At 53.5% G+C, this 20044-nt stretch overlaps 1 protein-coding gene across 5 annotated transcripts in view; it reads left to right on the top strand.

Annotated features, from left to right (window-relative positions):
* KSR2 (kinase suppressor of ras 2) overlaps positions 1–20044 on the top strand; it is an 84763-nt gene that overhangs the window by 33916 nt on the left and 30803 nt on the right. For 3 of the 5 annotated variants that reach the window (XM_030500353.1, XM_030500356.1, XM_030500354.1), the window contains exons 6-15: positions 5039–5108; positions 5766–5849; positions 8138–8205; positions 8371–8469; positions 9663–9781; positions 12260–12428; positions 15208–15249; positions 15598–15664; positions 18269–18317; positions 18983–19350. In XM_030500353.1, coding sequence (XP_030356213.1) covers positions 5039–5108; positions 5766–5849; positions 8138–8205; positions 8371–8469; positions 9663–9781; positions 12260–12428; positions 15208–15249; positions 15598–15664; positions 18269–18317; positions 18983–19350 — 1135 coding nt within the window. The remainder of the gene's footprint in view (positions 1–5038; positions 5109–5765; positions 5850–8137; positions 8206–8370; positions 8470–9662; positions 9782–12259; positions 12429–15207; positions 15250–15597; positions 15665–18268; positions 18318–18982; positions 19351–20044) is intronic. The other 2 variants (XM_030500355.1, XM_030500357.1) reach the window with 1 other exon arrangement.

Raw genomic sequence — 20044 nt, 5'->3', positions numbered from 1 at the left:
TAGATATAAGGCAGAAGCTCTTCCCTGTGAGGGTGCTGAGGCGCTGGCACAGACTTTTCCCAGAGAAGCTGTGGCTGCCCCATCCCTGGCAGTGTTCAAGGCCAGGTTGGCCACAGGGGCTTGGAGCAACCTGCTCTAGTGGAAGGTGTCCCTGCCTGTGGCAGGAGGTTGGAGCTGGAGGAGCTTAAGTTCCTTCCCAACCCTTTCTCCTGAACACTGTTACAGCCCAAACCCCCTCCACAGGGGACTTCCCAAGTGGGCCACCATTTCTTTGTGATCATCAATGCTTTTCTTCTCCCTGAACCTGTCCTGCAGCCATACGAGCTATGGTGTGAGCACTCACTGGATGTGTTGGCAGCCCAGCTGGGAGCTGCCTGCAGCCCACATCTGGCCACAGCTGGCTGCTTTGCCACCAGACAGTGGGCGGGTTTTCTATGCCAGCAGTGCAGTGCGGAGCCGCAGAACCCAGCTTTGAATGGGTAGAGCCAATTGACCCTGCAGGGCTGTGAACTGGGGTGGGAAATCCCACTGTGAGTCTTTGAGGCAGCCAAGTGACTGAATGTGACATTTCAGCTGTATAAATAGGATTGTCACACTGCAAAGAAGGACTGCGGGGCTATAAGGTGACTCTTTTCTTATGAGAGCTGCTCTGCAAATAGCTCTGCTGCCTTTGGCTGCTCCAGGTGATCCCCACTGGACTTGATCATCCCTCCACCCACAGCAGGGACACTGCAGGGCTTGGACCTGGCTGGATTGTGTGTGGGATGTTTGCTGTGGGCTCCTGTTTCAGCTTGAATCCCTTGAATCCTACATGGTCCCTGGAAGTGTTCACACACCGTGTAGCCGAGGCCCTCAGTGCCATGGGTTAGTGGTGGCCTTGGCAGTGCTGGGGAACAGTTGGACTTGGTGATCTTGAAGGTCTTTTCCAACCTGGTTGATTCTGTGATTCTATGTCATGGGGAGGGGAAGTTGCTGGTGCTGCTTCTCTGAGTGTTGTTGCAGTTTCCTTTGCTGCCGCAGCTGAGCTGTTTGGGGATCTCTCCCCTCCTATGTTGGCCCTAAAACCAGCTAGAGTGAGCACTGGGGTGTCTTATGGAGGGACTTTGCACCCTTGGGTGCACCCTTTGCTGCTGAGCAGCTTGCTGGTGTGCTTGGCTCCCCAGTTGGGACCATGCAGGCAATAACCTTAGTGGCTTTGACCTGCCAGAGGGGAGATTGAGATGAGCTCTGGGGCAGAAGCTCTTCCCTGTGAGGGTGCTGAAGCGCTGGCACAGGGTGCCCAGAGAAGCTGTGGCTGCCCCATCCCTGGCAGTGTTCAAGGCCAGGTTGGACACAGGGGCTTGGAGCAACCTGCTCTAGTGGAAGGTGTCCCTGCCCGTGGCAGGGGGTTGGAATTGGATGAGCTTTAAGGTCCCTTCAAGCCCAAACCAGGCTGGGATTTTGTGAACTCCTCTGCCAGCATCCTTCACCATCATGGCCCCAGGCTGCTATTTCTGCCTGGGTGTGCTGTGGTAGAGATACACCTGACACAGGCCCTGTCATGGTTGTCTTCCATGTGATTGTTGAACTGTTTTGGGAGGAGGCTTCACCCCGGCGTCACCCCATAATCTCTTTGGAGACTCAAGTACCCTGGGGCCAGTGCCTGGAGTGTTCTGGTGGCTGCCCGGGGTGGATGCAGGTCTGTAGGATGTCTACAGACAAGTGCAAAGTCTCCTGGCCGTCCCTCGGCTTTGCGGTGATTCATCCCGGAATGCTTTCCAAGTGCACTTCCATCGATTTTATCCATTCATAATGTGAACATCGCCTGACGCTGTTTGTTGTGGTAGTAGGAGGAGGGTTTGTTTATCGGGCTGTCGCCGTGATGGATAACACATTCACACCAATCCCCTGGGCATCCAGAAAGGTGCCACGAAATGAAGAAGGGGAATATCGTGCCAAAACACAGTCCCCATTGGTGTGGTTTGGCACAGACCAGCCCCAGGTGATGCCCCTGGTGTATTCAGTGATGGTGTTAGGGCTGGGGCACTGCCCTCCCGATGTGCCCCCAGGGAGGGTGGAAACCCAAAACCAATGCAATAGGGGAGCTCTGGCTGCTCTTCTCTTCCCAGGCATCCCACAGACAGGGAGTGAAGGGGAAACATCCACACCGGCTGTCGGGATGGCAGCGGGGGCGAGGAGGGCGTCACGGTGAAGGTCCCTGTCACCTCCGAGGCGTGTGGGTGCCACTCATGGACCAGCGGCGCCTGTCACCGCTGCCTGTCACCGCCGTGAGCCGGGCTCCTCTCCCATGTCTGCTGTCACCGACGTGCCGGAGGCGGCTGTCACCCTCCGTCCGGGCACTTCCCCCCTTCCCTGTCTCCTCCTGGCACATCTGATCGCGTCAGGCGCAGGCTATTGACTCAAGGATAAGCTGTGCTGCGTGGAGCAGGAGCCCTGACCTTTGCCAGCGCGATGCTGCGGGGAAGGGAAGCAGTGGAGGTTTTGGGGTGTCCGGGTGCAGGGTGGCATTCCCTGTCATTCTGTGGGGATCAATGTGCTGGGTGGCACTGGGCACTGCTCCACTGAGGAGCAGGGTTTGGCCTTTGAGGGTTCCTCTAGGTGATGGGGAGGTGGGAAAGGGATGGTGCTTGGCCCTGTTGGCTGCTCAATGGGTACCAGTTGCGTTCTACCCTGGGAAATTACACCCATGCCCATTAAATTCATTCTTGGAAGAGGAGAGAAGGCGAAAAAACATCCTTAACCAGCCCTCACACACGTGTGTGAGGGGAATGATGGCTAAGAGAGCCTTGATTATCAAGCCATAAAAGAGGTTGATGGTGATAAACATTTGAGTAATGACTGACATGCAGGCAGGGAGGTCAGGAGGCATCAGTTGCTCATGGTCATTGTGCGAGGTGTCGAGCTGCTGGCAGCAGGAGCAGGGATGGAGGTGGGAAATGGGCTGTCATGCTTCAGAGCTCATGAGAACCAACTCGTCCTGATGCTGTGAGGCAGCCACAGCACCTTGGATCTGGCACTTCTCCATCACAGGATCCCTGCGACAAAGCCAGGCCCCCCTCGCAGCATCAAGACGTGATCCTGAGCCTATGAAGGGCTTTTTTCTTGCATTTACCTCTAATTGTGGCAAATGTAGATTTTTGAGGAGAACATTCCTCCTGTGCTGGCTGGGAGGCTTTCCCTTTGGGCATCACCCTGATTCCCTATAGCACAGGGAGAACCAGCTTTTTCTTTGGGTGGGAATCTCATGGGCACGGGTTAAAGGGGAGAATCACCAATGAACTCCAAAGCCCCCCAAGCCTTGGGGGCTATTCCCTGCCCACCTGCCCTGCTTTGCTTGTTTTCTCTCCTGCAACCAGCAGGTCTATTGTTAAACACCACGATCCTCCATGTATCGCTCCCTCTAATGAGCATAATGAGCTGTGAATCACGTAGGGCTCATTTTTGGTAGGAGGTTAAAATCCCTGATACACTTTAATACATTTTCGCAGCGAGCACATTTAGAAAGTAATTAAAAGGCTCAGATGCTTTTGCCTACGTCCCCTCTCCTCCTCCCTGGGATGGCAGGATTTAATTGAGGCCATCAGAACGTTAGTGGAAATAAATTGTGGCTGGTAAAGCAGAGGATGTGATTTAATTCTGGGAGAGGAGCTGTTCTTGCCCAGGTGTTCAGTTCATCAAGGACCAGTTGTTGGGGATGGGGAACAGGGACTTACTTGTCTGATGTGATTTACTGATGAGAAAATGATGTCGAGGGAGGGATATGATCATGTGTGGAGCGGTCCCACTCTTCAGAGCATCACCTCTGGGGCTGGTGGATGTCCCTGGGAGGTTGCAGATGATAGTGGGAGGGATGCAGGCTCAAGAGGTGGTGAGAAGTGTGGTCAGGTATGTGTAAAACAGCCACCGTGGGGCTGGGGGCAGCAATTACCTTAATTGACTTTGTAGTCCTTCAACATCTTCATTGCCAGCTCTGCCTGAGGGGTGAGCGGGACCGAGGTGGTGGAGTCAGAGAAGGAGCCGGTGGGAGGTGCTGGGGATGGATGTGTTTTAGGATGCTCCCAAGGCTTTTAACGGCGTGTTGCAAGGAAGAGGGATGTAAATGTAACCTTCAGAAAGAGAGTGCAATTAAAGCACCGCGCCGCCCGCTATATTAAAAGGGGATATTAAAGCAAACAGTGGTTGTCCCCACTCGCAGGGATGATATTGGAAGTGTGTTTAGTGAGGGATTTGCTGGCGTGCTGAGCAGACGGCCGGGCTCGGATCCGTGATGGGGCTGGTTGCTGGTGCCCGGGAAACCTCTGGAAGCCATTATTGAATATCCAGCCTCTGAATCCTTGGCACAGATCCATGGCTGAGCAGCCTGTGGGCAGCACCTCTCCCATGGCACAGGAGGAGGAGGAGGGTCTGTGCCCTTGCTGAGGCTGGAGGGGGATGTGGAGTCCAAGCATGGCTGTGCTTCTAATGACCTGCACGCTCCAGTGGGTGCTAATGAACTTCTCTCTTCTTCCTTACACAGCCAGGGTCCTGCTACTCCTTCTCCCTCCTTTTCTCTTAGCAGCAGAGCGCTGAGGCTGCTTTTCACTTTGTTCTACTTGGAGCCGAGTTAAATTGCCTTTGTTCAGCCATGACCGCAAGACGTGATGGCTTATTAATAAATGATGCAGCTTCAGCTTCGCTTTCCCTTTATGTTTGGACATCGTGACGTGGCTCCGATCGCTTTGCAACCCTGCTCTGTGTGCTCATGGGTGCAGCACCCATGGGGAGGGTGCATTGCCTCGCATCTCTCTCCCTGGACCAAACTGGGTGCTGGGGGCTGTTATGGGGGAACATAAGACCCCAGTTCCCTGCGAACCCAAGCACAAGGGCAGAGACCTCTGGCTTTGCAGAAAGGGAGCCCAGCAGGGCATGTCTAAGGGGAAATACCAGGCAAACCCCTCTTTTTTTGTGTGCATCCTTTGCTCGCCTCCTCAAAAGCTGGAACCCTGGCTATCACCTTTGTTACCAGCTGATGGTTTTCCTTGTCTCTCCTCTCCTGCAGATACGCTGTCAGTGCCTCGCTGGTCCCCGCAGATCCCCCGTCGAGATCTAGGAAACTCCATAAAACACAGGTACCCAACCAGTGAATACCCCAATGTCAGCAATGGGCATCTCCCTTTCCATCCCTGGTCCAGAATGAGGGGCTCAGGGCTGTTCCCCCACTTTCCTATGCTGGGCTGTGCTGTCCTAGAAGCCCATTTAAATTCCATTTCGGTTCAGATTTGGTTTAGATAAAGCTGGAGTCGCTGTCAATAAAAGTCATGTATTACCCATGACCTTGCCAGCCTTCAGCACACTTCCCATCTCTGGATTATTGCCCTTCCATATCTACCTCAAGGAGGAGAAGTTCTAGAAATAGCCTTGGTTCTGCTATTCCATGGGGCAGCCACTTCTCCAATGGACTGGAAACTTGGGTCCACAGGGCAGGGAGGTGTTCTGGGGGCTCTGGCCAGGCCAGAGATGGGGAGCTGCAGCCAACCAGTGCCTAATGCCCATCCTGGCTGGCTTGGTCTCCCTTTGGAGCAGACCGTGCCCTTCTGCACAAGGGGGAGCTCAGATTTGTGCTTTGGCACCCCTAGAATGATGCCTCGACACCTGCGAGGGCAGCAAGGAAAGGATAAATCAGGGCTTGGGAGTTAGGTGTGGCTTGGGAGCTGTTCTGGCAGGAGCATGGATGGGGTGGTGCAGCTTCATCTCTCTCTGGCCACTCTCCGTGTTCCTCTCCACAGGTTTTCCACCAAGTACTGGATGTCTCAGACCTGCACCGTCTGCGGGAAAGGAATGTTGTTCGGCTTAAAATGCAAGAACTGCAAGTACGGCGTGGGGCCGGAGCTGTGGGGCTGCTCCTTCCTGCTGGGATGGGGATAACTGAGGTTCTGCTGGTGGAGCCAAGCAGGGGCACAGGCGTGGGGAAAGCAACCAGCCTCTCACCAGCTCATCCTTACAGGATGCTGTCACAAGGCATGAAATTGGGTGAAGACCACCCTAAAATGGGGTTGAGGCTTGAGTCTGTGTGCTGGGGATGGGAGTGGAGTGCTCAGGGAGGATGCTGCCCACCAGACCTCGGCTCCATAGCTCCAAGTTGGATCCCGACAGCCTCCCTGCTCACCTCCATCCTTGGTCGGGCTTTAGATACCCATGTTATAGGAGTATGTGTGGAGCTATGTGCAGGAGAGACGGGGTGGGATGTGCTGGACTGGGGTCTGAGAGCGGCTCAGTCGAGAGCATCGAGGGGTAGCTGTGGGCATCAGATGGGTTTTATCCACAGCCTTGGGCCGTATCCTCTATTTTTTGCAGCAGCAAAAAGCTTGGGGGTCTCTGGTTCCTGGCAGTGTCATGGCACCAAGGAGCCAACCCACCACAAGCAGCAGTAAAGCAAAGGAAAGGAGCTGTTCTGGTTGGGAAATTGGATAGGGCTGGAATATCAGGTAGGGCTGGATAAAGAGAGGGGAGCAGAGGCCACTTCTACTGCTTTAAATCCCAGCCTGGCAGAGGCCAGCTCTTACACGGTATCGTGCAGCCATCAGCACTTAGAAAAGCTGCTTCTGGAGACAGGATTGCCTTTTCTAAGGATGAGTGCTGGGAATAAGCCGATTGACTGCAGGTAACTGAGTTAGCTGGAGCTATGAAGTGATAACGATTGCTGTTGCCATTGATTAAATGCTGATGAATTAGCAAATTGGGATTAAAATGTGGATAAGAAATGCCCCATTACTCTGCAGTTGATGGTGGCTTTCTGGAAGTGATATTATCAAATCTATATATATTGAAGTGGGGATTCCTGTTGCATTCAATGCTCCAGCAACTGGAGGCTTTGCCGCCTGCCTGCTCTGCCTGCCCAGGGCTGGCCCCCATGCAGGAGGGATGCAGGGACCTGCGCCTGTGGTGCTCTGGCTCTGTGTTGATCCTGCTGCCTGTAGTCACTCAGGAAAAAAGCAAATCAGTTCCCTAATTGTAAGAAGTTAGGGGGAATGGGAAGTACTCAGTTTCACCAGCTTTCCCCAGGAACAGGAGGGGAACAAGCAGGTAAAGCAAACAAACAGACCCCAACCCCCCCAAGCCTCCAATAGTGAATTAATCTCTGCCTTTCCCTCTAGGAATGGTTCTGTAATAAAAGCTAACATGCACAGTTCCTGAATTTTCATTACCCAGCTCATTGACTTGGAGCTGCAGTCTTTTTTCATCTTTTACCCTTGTTTTTTTCAATCCTTTCCTCTTTTTTGCCTCTTCCCCCGTGGCTCCCCCCATTCCACCTGGGCAGAGCAGGAGCCGGGGACTCTTTTCCATCCCTCATTAAGAACAAAGAGGCAAGTTTTGGGGTGGCAGGAGCCTGCTCATGCCTCTATGCATGACCCAGGGGTGAAGCCCTCCATAGTCTCCTCTGCAGAATATTCAACCTAGTCATAAATGCTCTCGTTGTTAAATGTGCTGGTATTAAAGCGAGGAGAGGAGGGCACAATGGCAGGGATTCATTGGGAGCCAAAGGGGCTGGGGCAGCCACTTCCTGCCCCTCTGCTGCCCCTGTATTTAATTAAGCAGAAAGCAGTGTTACTGGATGGTGGTTGGGGAGAAGTGGCTTTCCTCAAAGCTCAGGTCTCTGCTCGTGTTATTTCAGCCAAAGCTGCAGAAGTGACAATGTTGGGCATCCTCAAGCTGGTTGGTGGGTGCCTGGTGCCCCACAGCCAGCAGAGAAAGGGGTGAGCTGGGCAGCACCCCAGGTTTGGGGGCTCCTGCATCCCTCCATTGGGACTGATGCAGCCACCATAACTCTTGTTTGCCTATACATCCTCCCAGCCAGCCTCTCCTGATGCTCCAGGACATGCACCCTGGACCACTCCTTACCCCTGTGCCTGCAGCCTGGGAGGTGGCTTGGGAATTGTGGGTGTTCCTGAGGGCAAGCTGTAGGGATCTGATGATCTTTGCTCATGGGAGCGAACATCCAGGGGCTGTGCACAACATCAAGTCACCTGCCCAGGTGGAGAAAGGGTCCTTGGTCTGCAGCGATGCTCCCTGCTCCCATCTGCATCCCTCTGACCATGCCATGATGCTCCACAACCCCTTGTCCCTCTCTCCTCACACCTTTTCCTCTGTTCCCCGCTAGGCTCAAGTGCCACAACAAATGCACCAAAGAGGCCCCTCCGTGTCACCTGCTGATCATCCATCGCGGAGGTAAGGACCTTTCTTCTTCCTTCTGCCTCCGTGGACGCTGCCAGCAGGTAGAACATCCCAGCAGCCCCCTGGGCGATTCGGGAGCCTGCTCCTTGCTGTGCCGGAGGCTCCCGAACCGCTTGGGCTCTCCGTGAAGACGTTACCCACCGTTTTTTCCGCTTGTAGGGAGACGAGCCGTGCGGGGCGAGGCAGATTTGCATTGCAAACCACTTCCACCCACCCTTCCCCTGCCTCCTTTTCTTTTCAGATTCCCCACCGCACGGGGTAAGTGCAACAGGTTTTAGCCTTTCGCTACTGTTCAGAGCTTAGGGCAGACGCGGCATCTCGGTGCATGGGGGTCCCCGCCACGGGGATGTGGCCCTGCGGATGCTCGTGGTGCTTTTGGAGCTGCTTTATCCCGCTCTTCTCCTGGAGAGCCCGTCCTAAACCCGCAGAGGAGGGAGAACTTTGCAGCAGGACGACGCGCGTCGCTTCCCACCTCTTTTCTTCCAGATTTTTGGCTCCCCAACAGCCAGACGACTGTGACCACCTAAGGGGAACACTTCCAATTTCCATTGCCTTGAATTCTGAGCTCTTAAGGCTGCTATTCTGTGTTCGATACCACCAAAAACATGCTCCTTGGTTTAATTATGGGGAAATGCATTGTGCTGGTGGCACCTCGCAGGGCAAGTGGAGATGCTGTGGCTTGGAGAGGGGCAATTCTGCAGCCTCTGCTCCATTCCCCATGCCCTTGCTTGCAGCAGATTTGGGTGGAAGGGCCTGAAACCCCCCTGTAATGCTCCGTGCTGCTGCAAACCCTGACCCAGGAGTCAGGGAAAGCAGCATCCTACATCCTGGGATGAGCAGGAATTGCACTTTGCGATGCTGCAAGAGATGCCCACCATGTGTTTTAGCATGAAAGCAGTGTGGCTTTGGGGCGGCCTCATCCCCCAAAGCTCTTAAATATATTGTTTTGCAGCCAGCCCCCTTCCTGAGCCCCCCAAGCTGGAGGCTGGTTTTTCCCGCTCCAGAATCTCCCTGCTGAGAGCAGGATGCTCTGAGCCAGCTCCTTCCCCTCATCCCAAAGAACTGCAGTGAGGAAGAGGATGGTGCCTCCTCCTGATGCTGGTTGACTCCCCAGCTCACAGGGTGGCTGTGGCAGATGCTAAGCTTCCCAACTTGCAACCCCTTGGTGGGGGGAGAAGGGTGCAGCTTGCATCCAGGCACAAGGGGCTTTAAGCCCCCCATGTCCTGGCGGGGTTTGGCTGTATCCTGGGTGCAGGGGGGAGCCCGAAGGCTGGTCCTGGGGCTCATCCCCAGTGGCTGGAGGTGCTGCTGGGGATTGCTTTGCAGAGTGATTCGATAGCAGTTTGCAAGCACAGGGTGACCTCGATGTGCCCCTTTGAAGCTTTGATGTGTTTCCATCTCTCTCCCCCTCCTCTCCATCCCCTTTTCCCCTCTCTCCCTTCTTAATCCAGCAAGGTTAGTCCGGACAGAGTCAGTGCCCTGCGATATCAACAACCCCTTGCGCAAACCCCCCCGGTTTTCAGACCTGCACGTCAGCCAGACGCTCCCCAAAACCAACAAACTCAACAAGGTGAGCCCTCAACACCTGCTTTTTGCCCACCCCTGCCACGTCTAGACCCATGTTGCCAAAATACCTGCACCTTTTGCTGGTTCTTTGCATTTAACTGCTGGTCCCGCAGACAAGGGGTGGTCTGAGCAACCCGACTTGGATGGCATTTGAAAATGGCTTTGCCACCCTGTTTCCCAGTGGGGATGCTCCTTGTATGAGGAGCAGCAGCTTTCCCAGGGCACATCCTTTGGGAATATCAATCCCATTTGCTGGGTTAAAGAGTAATTCCTAAAGGAAGGAATTAAAGAGCAAAAGGACCATGCCCTGACCTTGTGTTTGGGGCAGGAGGGGACTTGTGGGTTGTCCCCAGGAAGGAGTATCTCCCAGCCCCTCAGCCATCTGCCAGGACCAAACCTTGTAGGTGTCTCCATGGGTCTCCAGGCACATCTACTGCTATGGGGCTGTTGTGGGTGTCATCACATGGGTAGGTGCTGCCTAGAAACCTGCTTGGGGCCTTAAAACAACAATAATCCCATGGACCAGTGCTAACTCAAGGAGCAGAGCAAGGGTGTGCTTGGTGTGGATGATGTGCTGCTGGCTTGGTTCCCCTTGGGTTTCCCAGTGTGGATTGTATCTCCTGAGGTTATTTCTTTTCAATATCAAATGGGATCAGCACCTTCAAAATATCCTGTCCCCCACTGCTCTTGCTGCATTGTGGCCTCTCAGCCTCCAGATCCAAGCTGAATTTGGGGTGGTTTGAGGTCTCTGCTGTCACTTGAGACTTCCATAAATGCCAAATTTATTGTTACAGATAAAAGAACTTGATTGTGTCCGTGGTAAAGCTGGTCAAGCTGTACCTGAGAGTGCACCAGGCTCACTTGCTCCTGCCCTGCATTAATAGCAATAGACCTGACTTGGGTTATTTTGCCTTCAGTGGGAGATTCCTGATGGGCAGCTGGAGGTAGAGCAGGGTGAGGTGTTCGCAGGCTGAAAGCACTCAAAGCAAGGGAAATCCTCAGTGTGATGGGGAAGAGGTTGTCAAAACCCTGGCTTCCCAAAGCCTGGCAGCATCCCCAGCTCCTCAGCATCCTCTGGCTCTCGGCAAAGGCTGGGTACCAGGTGACGCTCTTAGGATGCAGTTTATAAACCTAAAATCTCTTAGGAGATCCTTAGTGTATGAGTAATGATCTGCTCTGTTGTTGTTGTTAAGGGGTGGTGCAAATGGCTTTTTGAGGCTGAAGAGCTACTGCAGGTATTCAGAAGAAATAGAGCTGTGTTTTTCCTCTTAGTGCCTGTCCTTCCAGTGATTTGTTTCATTTGTGAGAGGGCAGCAGGGAAGTGACTCAGCTCTCTGCTAAAGGCTTTGGGTGCGAAGGGCATCAGCCCTGTTTCTCATTCTGCCTCTGTCGTGCACTCCTTTCACCTTTCCTGGCTTTCCTCTAACCAGAGCGTGATGATGCTCAACATCATATATATATTTATATTCAGTTTGAACCTGAGCACTCCCATTCTGGTTACAGTTTCCTCTATAAACAAGCTTTATGGAACAGAGACTGCTTCTTACTTTGATGTTTCTAAAAGCATTTCTTTAGAGATACTCTATTCTCTGTGAATACCATTGAAATCTGATTGTTTAGTGGCCTTCAGCATTGACTTAAAAAGTATTTTATCTACCCATGATCATCGTGTGTGTCAGGATGGTCTATATGGAATAAATGTGGGTTTCCTGTAAAGCCCAACTCGTTTAAAAACTAATCATTTTGGACAAAATCATCTTCTAGAGGAGGCTGGTGCAGATTTTCTAGCCTTGGAGGGATCTTGCTATGGCTTAGGAGGTGGGAGTGCTCAGTGCTGCTGAAGGTCAGATCCCATGAAGTGTCTCCACACTGGGCAGCGAGGGCATGAGCAAGGTGAGGTATTCTGGCCTCAATTCTCCTTTCTCAGAGCTAAGACATCTAGGTGGCTTCTCCTCCCTGTTTGCTCCCAGCTGGTCCTTTCTCACCCATCACAGTGAGCCTGGAGATGCGCACCCAAAGCTGCCATCCTTGCCTTGGTTAGGAAGGGTTAAAGAAGGGCAAGGGATGTCCTGGGATGTGTTGGCTGATCCTCTCAACTCTGCCTCAGTGCTCTGTGTGAGGCACTGGGTTTTTGGCTTGAAGAAGGTCAGCAGAAGCTACCAGCTCCTTGATGCCTTTAAGGACCAACCCAGGGATGTGGCCCCCAACTCTGGTCTTGGTGGCCATCCCCAGCCAGCAGGGTTGGGGAGCCCCTCAGTGTGGGTGCATAGCATGGAAGGGCTAGCAAAGGACCCCCATTTCTGGTGCAAACTGTGGATACAAACAGCTTTGGAAAAGGCCAGGCTGTGGCTTTGGTGGAAACGGGGAACTGGGATGACCTGTGTAGCCCTCACTTGTCACCCAGGTCCTCTGCACTGGAGCACCTTGAGGCCAGCACCGCTCTCACTGACTCCTCTCTTCTCTCTTTCCCCATGTCCTGCAGGACCACATCCCAGTGCCCTACCAGCCAGACTCCAGCAGCAACCCCTCGTCCACCACCTCCTCCACACCCTCCTCGCCAGCCCCACCACTGCCACCCAGCGCGACCCCCCCGTCCCCCCTGCACCCATCCCCGCAGTGCCCGCGCCAGCAGAAGCAGTTCAACTTGCCAGGTACCGTGTCCTCCCCTCTACATCTACCCTACGAGAGGGGTTTGTGCCCCTTGGGGTGAGGATCTGATCCGGCTGATGCTTGCCTGGACTAACACTGGGATGGGGAAAAGCTGGAAGCAGAAATGAGCAGCAAAGATGAGTTTAGGATAATTCAGGCTGGGAGGGAGCTTGGGACTCTCTAGTCCTGCTTCAAGCAGGGTCAGAGATGAAGGCTGGGTGCAGTTTGGTCTTGAAACTTCCAAGGATGGAGCCACCACAACCCCTCTGGTCAGCCTGCTGTGCTTGAGGCTACAGGAACCTTTCCAGACATGACTTCTTTGTGGTGTGTGACCCTGTATTGCCTCAACAGTAAATGGGAAACAAGGTCTTACCCCTCTACAAGGGTAACTTGGGTTGACTTCACTGTGTCTTTGGGGCGACAGGCCTCCAACAAGCTTGTTGGCAGTGTGTGTGGGGTGATAGAGGGGAGTAGCTGATGCTGAGGGTATCTGCTATAGCTTGCCTAACTGAGTCTTGGCTGGGTACCTGAGGCCCATCTGCTCCTGGAGCTCAGTCTCTTCAGGGATGGTGGAAGAGGCAGTTTGGCCACAGTGCTGCAAGACACAGGAGTTCCATTAAATGGACAAAAAAGCTCCTCCTGGCTTGAGGATGCGCCAGAGCCTGAACCAGCATTGCTGCCTTTGGGATGTCCTTGGGGCTGCTGCTCCAGGGAAGGTCCCTGCTTGGAGGGGAATGGCTCAGCATCACTCCTGGCAGTGTAGGGTGTCTCTGCTGTCCTCAGCCATGCATCTGCCTCTCCAGCCCTTCCCAAAAAGAGGGGAAAGGAGGGAAGCCGTGGCCCGGACCCATCTCTAGATGCTGAAGCACTCGTGACTGGTGACCCCTGTTTGGTTTGTGCCCTTTGACGGGGCAGCAGGCGGGAGGTTGGGGTCTCTCCTGCATCTCTGGGGTTAATGAACTGGTCCAGTAGGAAGGAGGGTCAGGACTGCTTCTCCAGAGGGACCAGATGGCACCTTCGTGCTCTGCCGATCCTGCTGCACTGTGGTGATTCTCTCCTTGACAAGCCTTCAGCTAGAGAGGAGGAGGAGGAAGGACACGAGGCGGGGATTTGACTGTCAGGATCCATCACCACAATAACAAACACTTCCAAAAGCTGGGGAAAGGAACCACAACCCTCAACCAAACAACATGTACCTGGAGAGGCTGCAGCTGTGCACAGGTCTTTGGGGTGCCTGGAATGCTGGAGGGCATGAGGAAGACAGTGGAGGAGCTGTGAGGAGGCAGTGAGCACTCCAAGGAGCGGTTGAACCCGACTGTCAAGGAGGGACTCACCTCCCTCTCCTGCTCGCAAAGTCAGGAGCCTTCAAGTGCTAGGAGGAGAGTCTTCAGAATGCCTGACAAAAGAGTTCTGTGCCAGTTTAACTGGTTCAGGGTTAAGGGTTCACGGTGCTTGAGCCAGAGCAGAAGCATCCTGATGTTTTGGCAGTGTGATGGCCAGGCTCGCAGTGATTGACATCCCCAAGCTCTGGATCCAGAATTTGATGACCCCATTGTGCATCACTTGTGGAGCAGACACCTCCCTGCAGGTCTTTTGGGACGTTATTTCATGTTGTTTAAAGCACAAACCATAGAAGTAACCCCCATAGTGGGCAGCAGCATCTCCTTACGGATGTGCTGTCACTGCCACCACAGCCGAGCCAGTACAGAGAGCCCCTTGTCCAGCCGGCAGGAATGGAGCAGAGCAGGATCAGACCCCGGCAGCTCAGAGGGGTCATTGCTCCAGGCTTTCATGCCTGTGATGAGCAGAGCCCTGTGGCAAACGGGAGCTGGTGTGGCACAAAGCAGGAGTCACTGTGCTTTCATCTTCCCCCGCGGGATGTTCTCCATGGTTCCTCTCATCAAAACAGGCATCTTGGGGATTAGGATTTGAGCTTGGAAAGTGCAGCACAGTGACCTTTTTCTTCTGGAATTACCTTCGAGTCTCCTTTGATCTCGGCTCAGGGTCCTGCTGCAGAGCTGGGGTCAGTCTTCAGGGTCTTGAAGCTGAGGAACAGTCTTTGGGGTCTTGAATCTTAAGGAGAAGGTGTCTTCTGAACTGGTGCCAAACTCTGGTGGCCTCAGCAGCTCTGTCTTGCTTCATACCCATGACCTGCCTGCCTGCGTGAGTCGATCAGCTCTTGGGCTTTGCCTGCTGGTGACAGGCAGATAACGGAGGGTACCACGACCCAGAGCCCTCCTGCAGTGCTGGCTTTGGGCAGTGATCCCCAGGGGACCATTCAGTGCACCAGGAGCAGGCAGGGAGCCCGGGAAAGACACTGCTCCAAAGCATGGCAAAAATGCACACAGAATGCACAGTTAGATGGGCCGGATCAGGCAAAAATGGACAGAATCAACTGGGCTGGAAAAGCCCTTTAAGCTCATCAAGTCCAACCGCTCCCCAGCACTGCCAAGGCCACCATTGAACCATGGCACTGAGGGCCTTGTCTTCACGGTTTGGGAACACTTCCAGAGATGGTGATTGCAGTGCCCTGGGCAGCCTGTTCCAATGCCTGAGCACCCTTCCATTGTCTCCATGATGACAAGTCGTTCCTGAAGGCTGGTTGGGAGCCAAGTCTGAATTTGGCACCCTGTGTGCCATTGTGGGTTGCATCCTCCAGAGAGATGGGGATGGAGGGAAGCTGGAACTGGTGTTTCATGGTGGAGGACTGGGTGCAGGTTGGAGCCTCTCCAGTGTCTGGCTCTGCAGGTTGGTGTTTAACTCCCTGCTTCTCTTTTCCAGCTTCCCATTACTACAAATACAAGCAGCAGTTCATTTTCCCAGGTAAGTCTCTTCAAACACAGGGTGCTGAGCTATCCCTTGGGAGGGTGCATGGCTGGATCTCCTAACCCCTGGATGTGCACAGGGGGGTTGTGCTCAGGTGGGATTTCTCCCCCAGACCAGTATATTGCAGGACTGTGCACTAAGATGCTGCAGGGCTGGATTGCCCTAAGTTATACCCAGCTATAGCTAAGAGTGTAACTAAATTGGACCTGGGGATGAAGGGAACAATATGATCTTTAAGGTCCCTTCCAACCCAAACCATTCTAGGCTTCTAGGAAGGGAGGTTTTCGGCACTGAAGGAGCTCCTGGTGCCTCCATCCTGCTCTCACTCTGCTCTCTTCTCCCCAGATGTGGTGCCTGAGACACCGACCCGAGCGCCGCAGGTGATCCTCCACCCCGTCAACTCCAACCCCATGTGAGTGCCTCCCCTTCCTCTTGCCATAACTTCACCTTCCCCTCCCCATGCAGAGCATCCTCCACTCCACACCTCCAGGCACGCAGTGGTGCTCTTGTGGCTTTGCAGGACCGGTCTGGGGCTCAGGAATGCCTTTTGGGCAGTTGGGGTGGATGGTCAGGGATGCTCCTGCTGCCCTAACCCAGCTTACAGCTCTGGCTCGTGTCTTATGGAGGAGAAGGGTTGAAAGGAGAGGGCAGGGATTGATTTATGACCCACAGCAACACACCTGCCCAGCGCTTCACCGTCAGGAATAAAAATGACTTTACGTCCGAGAAGGCAAAGCCCAAGTGATTAATCTTTTATTAAGTGTGGAGCTGCTGGAGAGAGGCCAGAGGAGGCCCCGGAGCTGCTGCGAGGGCTGGAGCAGCTCTGCTCTGGAGCCAGGCTGAGAGAGCTGGGCTGGGGCAGCCTGGAGAAGAGAAGGCTCCTGAAGGGGAGACCTTAGAGCAGCTCCAGTGCCTAAAGGGGCTCCAGGAAACCTGGAGAGGGGCTTTGGACAAGGGTCTGTAGGGACAGGCCAAGGGGAATGGCTTTAACCTGCCAGAGGGGAGATTGAGATGAGCTCTGAGGCAGAAGCTCTTCCCTGTGAGGGTGCTGAGGCGCTGGCACAGACTTTTCCCAGAGAAGCTGTGGCTGCCTCATCCCTGGCAGTGTTCAAGGCCAGGTTGGACACAGGGGCTTGGAGCAACCTGCTCTAGTGGAAGGTGTCCCTGCCCGTGGCAGGGGTTGGAGCTGGAGGAGCTTTAAGGTCCCTTCCAACACAAACCACTCCGTGACTCTATGCTAAATTATAAGCAGAGGACCAGGGTCTTTGGGATAGTTTTAATAAAGAAAGTTCTTGCAGCCCTGCCTGTGATTGATAGTTTTAAGTCCAACAAACTTTGCACTGACATTAGTTTTGCAATGCAGTATCTCCCTGGCAGCTCAAGTCTGAGCTGCTCTGCTGATCCCAGCATTCACCAAGGTCCTCATGCCTGTGCCCAACTTTTCAGTTCACTGTTGCTTGCTGATCCTTTAGATGAATGCCCTTTTGGAAGGACATTCTAAGCCAGCAGTTTAACAGACAGGGTCTCACTTTGGGCTGTGATGTGGTTTATGTCTGGCTCCCCCATCCTCTCCAAACTGCCCTGGCAACTGTCAGGGTTCCAGCGGATCCCACCTCTAGGAGAGGCGATGGGAGGGATGGGGATGGAGCCTCTATCACTGCTGGTGGCCGGGGAATTAATGGCAAAGTGGTGAAATCAAAATCTTTTGGTGTTCTTTTTGCAAGGTATTCGGTGTAGAGCTGGCAGGCTGTTGTGGGGAATAGCTTTCAATATGCAAAATCTTCGATTCTCCTCTTGCTCACCCCACTGAAAATCACAGAATCATAGGATGGTTAGAACAGAGGCACTGAGGTTACCTTGGGCTTGGCTGGGTTAAACACCAGCCTCTGCTTCCGATACTCGGGAGGCAGGTATTCGTGCCTGGGTTAAAGAGCAGGCAGGAGGAGGGAGACTGCTGCTCCAGCAACCGCCCGTGCATCGTGATTGGCAGCGGAAGCCATCTGCGTCCCCCTGGGTTTTCCGTGGGGATTAAAATACCAGGGTCGACTCCTTTTGTATATACATCCATGTCTCTCCTGGGATTTATAGCTCTTTAGTGGCTACTGAATGGGCTAGGACACACAGGACCACTGAGTGTTAAGCCTCTGCTGTGATCCTTGCTCTTTCTGGGAGAGGATGCTGTTATTTATGTTATTGATCATAATCATTTATAATATACTATATTATGCTGAAAACCACGAGAGCTGCTCCAGCTGACCCTTCCCACAGAATTCCCCCAATTCCCTGTTAACTGCTGCGCACAGCGAGACCCTGGTGGTGGGAGGTGCTGTGTAAGTGGAGAATAAAAAGAGGAGCTCCTGGCCCAGTGAGCTGCGAAACCAGATGAATTTGGGTTGTTTTACAGCAGAGAGGGTTTTTGAAACCTCCACTTCTCAAAAATGATTGAAAAAGTCCATTTTCTTCACTTTTGGTGCGTAATCAGCTGCGTTTGTTGCTTTGGCTGGTGTTTTTTGGGAAGGTAATTCCAATCTTGGAGACCACCTAAAAATGCACAAGCACGTGCCCCAGCTCTGCTTTGATATGGTCAAAAACTGCAAGGGTGCAAATCTGTCCCTTCCCCTGGGTTAGTTTGGGGTGACACCTCCCAGGGCATGTGGTGATGAGGCATCCTCCTCGCTATGTGCTTTGGGTGATGGAGACCTGGTTGTGTGCTCCCACATCACCAGATCCAGCCTGGAACTTCACACATCCAATATTAATTAATGCAATAATGAATATTGCTCATCCCTGTTATCTTCCCCACTCCCATGTGAGCACCCAGGGCTGTCCTTGGGCTTGGACACAGCTGGGGTGTGGGTGGGAAGGGGCTGTTCTCCCACGTGAACATTGAGCCTGGTACTTCTCATCCCAGATCTGTTTAGACCTGGTGCAGTGATGCTGTGGGAAGCAGGACTCTGTGCCCATTTCTGCTCCCCACCTAACTGTGTTTTCACTAATGCAGTCATTCTTTTAACAGCCTGGAAGGAAATCCATTACTTCAAATTGAAGTGGAGCCCACCTCGGAGGTGAGACAGCAGGACCTGCTCCTGTGCTTAACAGACCTTTATTTTATACATGTCTTGGGGCACATTTCACAGCAACCAGAGAAGCTGAACATCTGTGCAGTGAAATTGCTGATAATTGAATTAATGGCCAAGGCCTGGTCCTTGCCAGGCATCCTTGTGCCCACCACATGAAGCGGGACCCTCATGGGCTTCATGTCTGCCCTCAGGTTTAGAATTCAATGAGCTTTTCTGAGATGCAGTGGAGGGGAAGGAGTGGGGGGTGAAGATGGGGATGCAGCTTTTAATGGGTGTTTTAATTCCTGCAGATACAGGGAAAAGATCAAGTGGAAAGTCAGATCCACCCTGGGGTGCCTTCTGTGAAGACCGGGGGGTGCCAGGGTGGGGACAGTTGTATTAGCAGAGCACAGCTTGGCCATAGCTGGATGAAGCACTGTTTTCACATGAATGAGTTAAATGCTCTGGTGTGTCCCACTCTTACATTTAACCCTGGGGTAAATAAAGGACTCCCTGTAAATCTGGGTTCCTGCCACCTGGTTGCCTTTGGAAGGTACCAGCGTGGTTTCTCTGGGTCTGAGCGAGCAGTAGGAGGGTCAGTGGGGTCCTGTCCACATTATCTTCCCTGGGTGCAGTTTCTATTGTGCTCACCTCCCTTTGCCCCACGGCAGAACGAGGAAGGCCCTGAGGAGGCGCAGGAGTCCGAGGATGACTTTGAAGAGATGAACCTCTCGCTGCTCTCCGCACGCAACTTCCCGCGCAAGGCCAGCCAGACCAGCATCTTCCTGCAGGAGTGGGACATCCCCTTCGAGCAGCTCGAGATTGGCGAGCTCATCGGCAAGGGCCGCTTCGGGCAGGTCTTCCACGGCCGCTGGCACGGGGAGGTGGCCATCCGCCTCATCGACATCGAGCGGGACAACGAGGACCAGCTCAAGGCCTTCAAGAGGGAGGTGATGGCGTACCGGCAGACCCGGCACGAGAACGTGGTGCTCTTCATGGGAGCCTGCATGAGCCCTCCACACCTCGCCATCATCACCAGGTAAGCCCCAGCTTACATCTCGTGTGCAGATGGGATTGTTTCTTCTTCCCAAAACGCCTTTAACCAGATGGTACCATCATCTGATGATATCAGACGATACCGGGAGGCAGGAGTGCCCATGCCTCCCTGCCCTAGCAAAGGGATGTTCTTCATCTGCTGTGATCTATGCTGAGAAGCAGAGAGCAAACCCACCCGAGTGTGTCCAGGCAGATTTATCTTCTGTACAAGTGGAGCTTGAGACAGGAATGGTTTGTTTTAATTAGGGACAGGAATGATTTGTTTTAATCAGGAGGGATGTAACATGGTGGGATTGGTGGTTTCTGTACTGGTTGGGGTTCTTCTGGCACGATGCCTTGGTTGGGTGCTGGTGGGTCTGGACCCTGCTTGAGTGTGGGAAAGCCTCTAATTGCATAAAGCAGCAATAACTTGGGTGTCCGAAGGCTCAGCGTGGTGCGAGTGTCGGATCCAAGGGTCTGCCCAGCCAGAAGGGCAGCAGGGGTGGGAAAACCGGGTGCTTGCAATAAGAGCTCATCCTCCACAGGTCCGGAGGCCATCCACAGGGTGTCCTCACTCCCAAGGAGCTGGGAGGCCTTGCAAGACAAGTCATAGTCTCCTGAAGCATTTCCTCCCTTTCCCAAAGCTGTTGCCTCTATTACACCCAAAATTGGGTATAGGACTAATAGGAATGAGTTGG

Source organism: Strigops habroptila, chromosome 11 (genome assembly GCF_004027225.2).
Source record: "Strigops habroptila isolate Jane chromosome 11, bStrHab1.2.pri, whole genome shotgun sequence".
Classification (NCBI taxonomy): Eukaryota; Metazoa; Chordata; class Aves; order Psittaciformes; family Psittacidae; genus Strigops; species Strigops habroptila.
This window is presented reverse-complemented; position numbering and strand designations above follow the sequence as displayed.